The following is a 9,877-nucleotide window of genomic DNA, read 5'->3' as shown; positions in this document are numbered from 1 at the left end:
AACTTTTCATTATATTGTGTATGTATTAAGCAATAAGCATTTCTTTCTGTATAAAAATAAACTTGTGCTCATTTTAATGTACATAATTATATGTATGGGTATGTATGACAATGCTATCATATTTTTTATCAGATGTAAGTTGCAAGGACTGTGTGCAAGTAGGAATGAGTCGGTTGGTTTTAAATATTTATTTTATTATATTGAAGGCATCATTTTAACTTTTTTAAATTTGTATACCTATTTATAAGAGGTGGAAATTCAGTATTTAATTTTGGGAAGGGATATCATCCAATGCCTTCTCCCGCCTTTGGTGACCCGAAAGAGTATCAGACTTACTGATTAAAACCATGTCATTCCTGTTCCTGCTCTTCAAAGAAATTTTGAAAGAATTGATGTGACTTTTAAATCATTGTTTAACAATAACACAATGTATATAAGAAACACAAATATTGCAATGGTAAAACTATATTTAAAGCATGTAAAAATGCATCATTACTACTTGCACATAAGGTTTGCAGTTGAAATAAAAAAAAGTATTTAGCGCTTTTATAGTATATTTACTTAATGTAAAATATCTATTTGATATACATTATGGTACATAATATTTAATCGGCACATTTATCAAAATAAACTTGTTATTGAAAATTGTTTACTTTGTTTGTTTTACTTCTAGACATTTTGGCAGTGTTGGTTACTGATTCTAGGCTAATTTTATGCAAAATTCTTCTAACACTAAATGCATCTATATCAGAAACCCTTTCACAGGACACAGGATGTAGAAATTAAAGAAAAATAAAAAAGAAAAGAAGTAAAAGCTACACTAGAGGAATGGTATTTCCATCTGACAGACAGACATTTTGTTTTCTTTACATTGTAATTTGCTTTGGTCTATTTGAAATAAAAATTTTGAATTTTGATGTAAATAATGTAAATATATTGTTAGAAGAAAAATACATAGGTAAATATCACAAAAAATTCCAGCTTCAACTACACATTCTAAAAGCAATCAAACTCCTTTCAATATAGGTGTATAAGTACATATCTACATACAGTAATTCAGTGACTTGAAACAATCTGTGCCTCTCTACATTTATACCCAATATTCAATCAATATAACAATAAATTAGGACCTAACTAAAACTAGATAAACATACAACCTATCTACGCACAATGCATCATTATTTAGGTACTTCTAAAACCATGAACACAATGATCTTGCATTTCAACAAGAGAGTAAGTACTTCAGTGCTGGTTCATTTAAAGAAGTATCAGATTTTTAACATCTACTGAGAATATTTGGAGCAAAAAATTGCCAAACTACATGTTCACCTTCCTAACAATAGATATGTGTGATGAATTATGTAAAATTTAGTGCCATAACTATATGCAGCTTACGACACCTAAATGGCAGTACCACGCTCCAAATTCTGTTTAATTTCTGCTGTATGCTCTCCGTAAAATCTCTCCAGTTTCTTGTTGAACTTGGCGTTTCTCTCATTGATGTAATCAATGTCTGCATCGTCATTGTGTGTGCGTCTCCTAGAGTAGCGAGCTCTCTTGGCAATCTGGCCTTCCAGGTCATCAACCATCTTGTCAACAGCTTCTCTCCGATCCTCATGCATCCCATGAATGATAACATTAGGTCCACCATAGAAAGCATCGCCATACTTCTGTTTCTGTTTCTCATACTGTTCCATATCAGCCGCTGGCATATTTTTAACCAGCCTGTTGTATTGCCTCACAGTAGCTTGTTCATATGTGGAGAATCCTTCATCAGGATTCTTCTTCTTCTTTTTACGTTCGAGTCGCTCAGCCTCTACTGCTGATATGTTTAGTAGTTTCACTCTGTCGTAATCTTTCCCTGCTTTCTCTGCGTCTTGACGCTTTGCTTGGTCGTCGAGCAGCCATTCAGCTTGTCGTCGCTTGGCCTCGTAGTTCGGCGGCAGCTTGTTCCGAGCCTCCTCAGCAACCACTTCTTGGTGGTTGTGTGTCCTCGCTTCGTTTCTGGCAGTGTGCAATGATCGCAGTCTTTTCATGCGTTCCGCTTGTTTCTCAGCAAAAGACAGCTGTTTGGGAGCCGTTGCTGGTTCTTCTGCTTGAGCACTCATTGTTATGGTGTAAAACGAAACCAGACAACAAGGTATACAGTCTTCAGACACTATATTTGTTTATGAGACATTCCTGTCTACGTTATGAATATAAAATACGGAAGTTTAGCACATCGCACAACACAAATTTCAGACAATGTCTGACAGTGACAATTGACATAGCATAGACAATAGTTCACAATAGAATAAAATTAATGACATTATTTTGAGTGTGACCAGCAGAAAAGTTTTTTCACTTTAACCAAAATCTATACACGATTTTTTTTATTTTCATTTTAGTTTATTGTTTGGTGTTTGTCTAACTTTAAAATTCCTTTTAGCGTAAAGTTATGTCGGTATATCATAATCTACTAATAGGTACTTATTATAGGTAAAGATTAGACTTTATATAAAAGTAAAAAAAATATATTTGGCATTTTATAAAGCATTTATTGAATCTTAAATATTTTTACATACACATGAAGATACATAATTCAAAACACTTTTACTTTTATAAACAATTAATGTTCTACAAAACACAAAAAACAATTACTTGATCTTTGTTACAACTTTGCTACATTTTTATCTTTTTATTTTAAGTTATACTTATACTAAGAATTAAAACTAAAGCATCAATTTAATGTAGGTAGAAAGTTCACAATTAACAATTTCAAAAAACATGAGACTATAAACAATGAACGAAAATATCTGACAATAGATGTGCACTATGAGCCCAAGTAAACTTTTCACATTCTTGTGGTGTTACAGTATCTCTAAAACATTAACAATTACATTACAATTAACTGCAATTTATTCTAAGAACATAATTAACTTTACATTACAAGAGCGCGTTCGGCGCTTGGATTGGCTGGCTCCAATAAACCAACCAAATCAGAAATTGAAAGAACGCGCTATCGTTTCGTTTACTTTAAACGTAACGAAACTTGTACTAAGGGTATAATTGTAGTTTACAAATACTAAATGGCAGTACCACGCTCCAAATTCTGTTTAATTTCTGCTGTATGCTCTCCGTAAAATCTCTCCAGTTTCTTGTTGAAGTTGGCGTTTCTGTTGTTGATGTAGTCGACATCTGCATCATCGTTATAGACGCGTCTCCTAGAGAAGCGAGCTCTCTTGGCAATCTGTCCTTCCAGATCATCAACCATCTTGTCGACAGCTTCCTTTCGGTCCTTGTGCATCCCATGAATGATAACATTAGGTCCACCATAGAACGCTGCGCCATACTTCTGTTTCTGTTTCTCATACTGCTCCATATCAGCCGCCGGCATATTTTTAACCAGCCTGTTGTATTGCCTCACTGTAGCTTGTTCGTATGTGGAGAATCCTTCATCAGGATTCTTCTTCTTCTTTTTACGTTCGAGTCGCTCAGCCTCTACTGCTGATATGTTTAACAGTTTCACTCTGTCGTAATCTTTCCCTGCTTTCTCTGCGTCTTGACGCTTTGCTTGGTCGTCGAGCAGCCATTCAGCTTGTCGTCGCTTGGCCTCGTAGTTCGGCGGCAGTTTTTTCCGAGCCTCCTCAGCAATCACTTCTTGGTGGTTGTGTGTTCTTGCTTCGTTTCTAGCAGAGTGCAATGATCGAAGTCTTTTCATGCGCTCCGCTTGTTTTTCTGCAAACGATAGCTCTTTCGGGGCTGATGTACATTCTTCTGCTGTGGCACTCATTGTTTAGAAATTTTGTAGCAGAACAAGAGTCAAACCACACACAGTCTTGGTATATTAAAATTGTACACGAAACTTTAAAACTTTTCCTTCGATGGTATAGACACAATAAAACACCCCGACACACGTCTTCACTGGCTGACGAGCAGTAAGGTACTGACACTACCGAGAGAACCGAGTGACCAGCTATTGTATTGTCGTCCATCGCTGCTTGCCGGGGGCTTATCGGTGAACGGTTCGTGGTATTTTTTAGTTCCAAGAATTACTAATTACATCCATTGTTACATGTGCGTGAACAGGATAAGAGTCTAAGCGCATCTATGTATTGTCTTTTTGTTTTATTTAACGGTAATTAAATTGTTTGTACACCAAATAATGTTTTGACAAGACTAAAAATTATAGTTTGAGCTCCAGAAAGAGCCAAATGGCCCATTTCGATTTAGTTAAAATTGGTCGTAAAACTTTTATCTGTTTCGGTATAACAGCCTCGCGTCTCGACTACTACGTCTGCTACGAATGTGTTGTAGGCTACGATGCTACGACTCGTAGCACCGCACACTTGATTCTTATAAAGAAGGCTAGACATCTTGTTATTTGCAAAAAACAGTATCGTCGTCCGTCCGAGCGGATGTCGGTCTTCGCGTTGATGTTTTATTTCTCCATTTTGAGTAACTCTAACAATGACATCTTATAAATATCTATTGGGCCAAAATACGGCTAGGCCCATAATAATTAAGGAGATCCCTCTATTGAGCTACTGCTGTTGAGCTCGCATTCTGTAGTATAAAACTGAAAAATTAAGATTTCTTTTTCTACTTATTTTTTCCGCATAAAAAGTATCCTCTTTTATGCCCAGAATAATAAGGTATGATTATACCAAGTTTCATCGAAATCGAACCGTTAGTTTTCACGTGATGCCTGAACAGACAGACAGACAAAAAAAATTTAATCACATACCTATTTGGGTTTGGTATCGATCCAGTAACACCCCTGCTATTTATTGTTTCAATTTTTTCAATGAACAGAATTGACCCTTCTACAGATTTATTATATGTATAGATAGATAAGTTTTAAGTAAAGGCATGTAATGTCAAATTATATTTTGCTAGTTCCCACGCTCCCAAAGGTAGTCTGGAATTCCAGGAAGACATCGATGTGGATAAATAGATAAATGTCTTTGTTATTTTCAATAGGCAATAATATGGTAGGATTAGGTTTTTTATTTAAGTAGGTATTTATCACACAAAGGCAAAAAGAAAGATCATGTTGACAATATTATTGTTCGGAGAATGACAAATATTGTAACTTGATGTTTCACATTTTAATACCATAAGGGATCTTAAAAAGAGACCAGTCGAGCCAGTTGTGTAACTGCACCATTTGAAGCCCGCGGCAAATTTATCTGGTTTCCCTACCTTCCCAATATTATAAAAAAGAGTAAAGATTAGAACTTTTCAACGACCCCTTGTTTGAAGAACTCAACCGTGGTATTATTGCTCGAAAATAAGAGGCAAATGGTGCACATTAATTGAATTAATTATAATGATCAAAATTATTGGTCAATGACCTTTGTCACTGTTAATTTAGTTAATACCTACCTTAATGGGGTCGTTGACAGAATATGGCAATTAAAATCTATTTAATCCATCAGGTAGGTACCTAATGAAATCAATAAGATAGGTACCTATTTTAATTTTGCTGTACCTAAAGAGTTACGAAACTTAGATAAACAAAAATTTAAGCTTAGAAATGGGTGTCACTCCCTATAAAATGTAATAAATCGGGATGTCACAAGATGATTTAAATGTATTAAATCAATATATCGTCGACAGTATTATTCAGTAAGCAATGAAAAAGTAGGTACGTAACAGACCACTAATTCAACGAACGAATGAAAAACTTCGCAGATTGCATACTACAATTCTATTTATTGCGAACTTTCGTGAACAAAAATGAAGATAAATAAATAGGTTTTGATATGAAATTAAAAATAAAACGTTATTTCAAGTAATTCTATTAGTAAATCAATAAAACCTACGGCCGAAGATAAAACGAAACTTCGGATTTGAAAACCGGAGTAGCCCCTGATTACATAGAGGAACAAGAACAATGGGTGGCCTTATCGCTTATCTACTTACCCCACATTGATCTCTTCCACGAATTCCAGACAACCTAAGGGTGGAACGTGATAGCTAGCATACTTACCTGTTGTTGGCTAAAAATTTACATTTACATTAGATGCCTTTACACAAAACTTGTAGCAAAATTATATTGATGATACGTTTTTGCAAACGACAAGTTTTCTGATAAAAAAAAACTCTTTTATAAGATTCAAGTTTTACAGTAATTCCTACATCGCGTCTACGTTACTACGAGTCGTAGCACCGTAGCCTACGACGCATCGTAGCGTTCGTAGCAGACTTGTAGCTGAGGCGCGAGGGTGTTACTTATAGAGTTTTAAAGCTATTTTATACTAAATCAACAATGGTGAATCCATTTTTAGTCTTAACAAAACATATATTGGTGTAAACTACAAAAACAAAAATACCACACAATAGATATAGGCCTAAGGCTCTCACTCGGTTCACACGCAGGTAACAATAGAAGTAGATATCAATTCTTAGAACTAATCAACCACAAACCGTTCATTAATGGGTCATCGATTAGCAGCGAGGGTTGACTATAAATACAACGGCTGGTCGCTCGGCAGCGTCACTACCTTACTGCTCGTCAGCCAGTGAAGACGTGTGTCGAAGTGTTTCATTGTGCCAATACCGCCGAAGTAAAAGTTTACAGTCTCGCGTACTATATTAGTACAACAAGACTGTGAGTGTCGTGAATATTGTTCGATTGCAAAAATTCTGTAACAACAATGGCTCCCCAAATAGAATTATCAACTTGGGCCCCTACATCGATTACTTTTGCTGAGAGACAACTGGACCGGATTAAAAGATTACGGTCACTGCGCTCTGCTAGAAAGCAAGCGAGGATAAACAACTATCAAGAAACAGTTGCTGAGGAGGCTAGGAGTAATCTGCCGCCGAACTCGACGCTCGACGACCAAGCAAAGTCTCAAGAGACAGAGAAAGCAGGAGAAGACCACGACGGTGTGAAACTAAAGAACATATTATCAGCAGCAGATGCTGAACGAGTTGAATGTAAGAAGAGGAAGAATCCTGATGAAGGATTCTCCACATACGAACAAGCTACCGTGAGTCAAAACAACGGACTGGTTGAAAATATGCCCACAGCTGATTTGGAACAAATAGAGACAAATGCACAGAAGTATGACAATGCTGTCGATGGTGTATCTAATATGCATGAGGACCGAGAGGAAGCTATCGATAAGATGGTCAATGACCTGTCGGAAGAGCAGATTGTTAAAAGAGCTCGCTACTCTACAAGGAGTGGGGATAATGATGATGCAGATGTCGACTCCATCAATGACAAGAAACAGGAAACTGGAGAATGGAATCTGAACAGATTCTACGGAGAACATTCAACCAGCAATAAGCAAAACTTGGTTCTGCCATTCTGCTGTTGGTGTAAGCTGCAACAATATGCACAGTACCTGTCGCAAATATAGGTGGTAGAGTTATAGTAGTTTAGATGGAAATTGTATCATTTATGTAGGTGTAAAAGATTCTTATTGTATGTAAAAACAAGTTGATTTACATTATGTTTGTAAGTGTTTTAAGAGATACTGTAACACCTTCAGATTGTGAAAAGTTTACTTTAAATTAGATTAATGCTTTGGAACTCACTAGATAGATATTATTTAACAATTGTTTAGAACTTAAAAACTCAATTTGTAGCAGAGTTGTTTCAAAGTTCAAGCAACAAGATTAATATTTGTTTTTAAAAGACAAAAATTATTGTTTATAAATGTAAAACTGATTTGAATTGTATAATTATTATCATGTATCGTAATTGTATTATCTTCATGTGTATAAAAAATATATTAATAAACATCATATAAAATGTATGAATATATTTTATTCCTAATCCTTACATATAAGTAAGAAGACTTGCTCAAAAGCATGATTAAACGCTTCTCGTGAATGAGTATACGGGTCTGAAACCGGCAAGTACCAATGCGACTTTTTCCCAGTCATACATGTCCTTTCTAAGATCATAATAAGTATTATACTACTGACGACGATAAAGAAAACCATCGTGAGGAAACTTGGACTTATAATTTCTTATTATAAGTTTGAAATCACCATTTCACCTTGACAAAATGTAGTGATTCATGCTCTTTCATTCTCCGTGTGAGATTCGTATCTTTAACGGCGGGACAGGGCTAGTCACAGGCTGTTGATAAATGATTCAATGCATTATACCCGGTGGGCTGAAAAGTTCTTAGGCTAACCCATACATGGCGTTACTATTTAGTATCAAATTATTATGACTTTTCGTTAATCCTATCCTTCAAAATATGAGTGTATAAATTATATGTGTATGGACAGGGTAAAAGTCTAAGTTAATGGATTTAACGTGGTCGTTTTGTTTTATCATTATGTAGGTAACGGTTACACCAAATGATATTTTTAGTCGATTTAAAACTGCCCGAAATTGCAAAAGAATCAAATGGCCCATTCCGATTTACGAATGACGGCCTCGCGTCTCGACTACTACCTACGTCTGCTACGAATGTGTAGTAGGCTACGATGCTACGACTCGTAGCACCGCACACTTGATTCTTATAAAGAAGGCCAGAAAACTTGTTATTTGCAAAAACGTATCGTAAATATAATTTTACTACAAGTTTTAAGTAAAGGCATCTAATGAAAATTATATTTTAGTCAACAATAGGTATTAAAAAAACTATTTACGAATTATATGCCAGTTCCCACGTTCCTAAAGGTGGTCTGGAATTCTTGGAAGGCATCGATGTGGGATAAATAGATAAGTGACAAGGCCACCCATTGTTCTTGTTCTGTTAAAAATATATGTCTTTGTTATTATCTTAATTTTAAATATAAAAAATGGTTTAAATATAAACATAAAGGTAAAAAGAACACAAGGGGGCCGTACGGTCCCCATTCGTGACGTTATTGCTCGAAGAGGAGAGGCAAATGGTGCACATTAATTGAATTAATTATAATGACTTATTCATAATTGCAATGTAATTGATACTAATCAAAATTATTGGTCAATGACCTTTGTCACTGTTAATTTATTTAATACCTACCTACTTGATGGGGTCGTTGACAGAATATGGCAATTAAAATCTATTTAGTACGTCAGGTACCTAATGAAATTAATAAGACACCTATTTTAATTTTGCTGTACCCACATAAAGGGTTACGAAACTTAGATAAAACAAAAATTTTAGTTTAGGAATGGGGAGTCACTCCCTATAAAATGTAATAAATCAGGATTTCACAAGATGATTTAAATGTATTAAATCAATATATCGTCAACAGTATTTATTCAGTAAGAAATGAAAAAGTAGGTACGAAACAGACCCTACTCCAATTCAACAAATGAATGAAAATACTTCGCAGATTGCATACTACAATTCTATTTATTGCGAACTTTCGTGAACAAAATGAAGATAAATAAATAGGTTTTGATATGAAATTAAAAATAAAACGTTATTTCGAGTAATTCTAGTAGTCAACAAAACTTACGGCCGAGGATTAAACAAACTTTGGATTCGAGAACCGGAGTAGGCCCCCTGATTACATAGAGGAACAAGAACAATGGGTGGCCTTATCTCTTATCTAGTTACCCTACATTGATCTCTTCCAGGAATTCCAGACAAATTTAGGATGGAGCGTGGAAAATAGCACACTTACCTATTGTTAGCTAAAACTGTAGTTTACATTAGATGGCTTTACTCAAAACTAGTAGTAAAATTATATTGACGATGCGTGTTTACAAATAACAAGTTTTCTGATAAAAACCTCTTTTATAAGAATCAACTTTTACAGTAATTCCAACATCGCGTCTACGGTACTACGAGTCGTAGCACCGTAGCCTACGACGCATCGTAGCGTTCGTAGCAAACTTATACCTGAGATGCGAGGGTGCAAACCAAAACTTATAGGGTTTCAAAACGATTTTAACCTAAATTGGAATGGGTCCAGCTCGAGCCAAAAT

General features: G+C 35.4%; 3 protein-coding genes across 3 annotated transcripts; 1 reads left to right on the top strand and 2 right to left on the bottom strand.

Moving 5' to 3' along the window:
• Positions 1-536: 536 nt before the first annotated feature.
• On the bottom strand, positions 537-2,268 carry LOC118271732 (pre-mRNA-splicing factor Syf2-like). The gene has a single exon (XM_035587903.2). It carries the CDS (start codon positions 2,106-2,108, stop codon positions 1,401-1,403), a length of 708 nt encoding a protein of 235 aa, XP_035443796.2. The 5' UTR covers positions 2,109-2,268; the 3' UTR covers positions 537-1,400.
• A 540-nt stretch (positions 2,269-2,808) lies between these two features.
• LOC118271734 (pre-mRNA-splicing factor Syf2-like) lies at positions 2,809-3,893 on the bottom strand. The gene has a single exon (XM_035587905.2). It carries the CDS (start codon positions 3,770-3,772, stop codon positions 3,065-3,067), a length of 708 nt encoding a protein of 235 aa, XP_035443798.2. The 5' UTR covers positions 3,773-3,893; the 3' UTR covers positions 2,809-3,064.
• A 2,464-nt stretch (positions 3,894-6,357) lies between these two features.
• On the top strand, positions 6,358-7,383 carry LOC118272222 (pre-mRNA-splicing factor Syf2-like). The gene has a single exon (XM_035588582.2). It carries the CDS (start codon positions 6,642-6,644, stop codon positions 7,353-7,355), a length of 714 nt encoding a protein of 237 aa, XP_035444475.2. The 5' UTR covers positions 6,358-6,641; the 3' UTR covers positions 7,356-7,383.
• Positions 7,384-9,877: the final 2,494 nt, after the last annotated feature.

The sequence above is a fragment of the Spodoptera frugiperda genome, chromosome 5, assembly GCF_023101765.2.
Source record: "Spodoptera frugiperda isolate SF20-4 chromosome 5, AGI-APGP_CSIRO_Sfru_2.0, whole genome shotgun sequence".
Classification (NCBI taxonomy): domain Eukaryota; kingdom Metazoa; phylum Arthropoda; class Insecta; order Lepidoptera; family Noctuidae; genus Spodoptera; species Spodoptera frugiperda.
This window is presented reverse-complemented; position numbering and strand designations above follow the sequence as displayed.

What these genes read in the sequence shown, in the direction of transcription:
- LOC118271732 (XM_035587903.2), bottom strand. Translation starts at nt 2,108, where the DNA reads ATGAGTGCTCAAGCAGAAGAACCAGCAACGGCTCCCAAACAGCTGTCT.
- LOC118271734 (XM_035587905.2), bottom strand. Translation starts at nt 3,772, where the DNA reads ATGAGTGCCACAGCAGAAGAATGTACATCAGCCCCGAAAGAGCTATCG.
- LOC118272222 (XM_035588582.2), top strand. Translation starts at nt 6,642, where the DNA reads ATGGCTCCCCAAATAGAATTATCAACTTGGGCCCCTACATCGATTACT.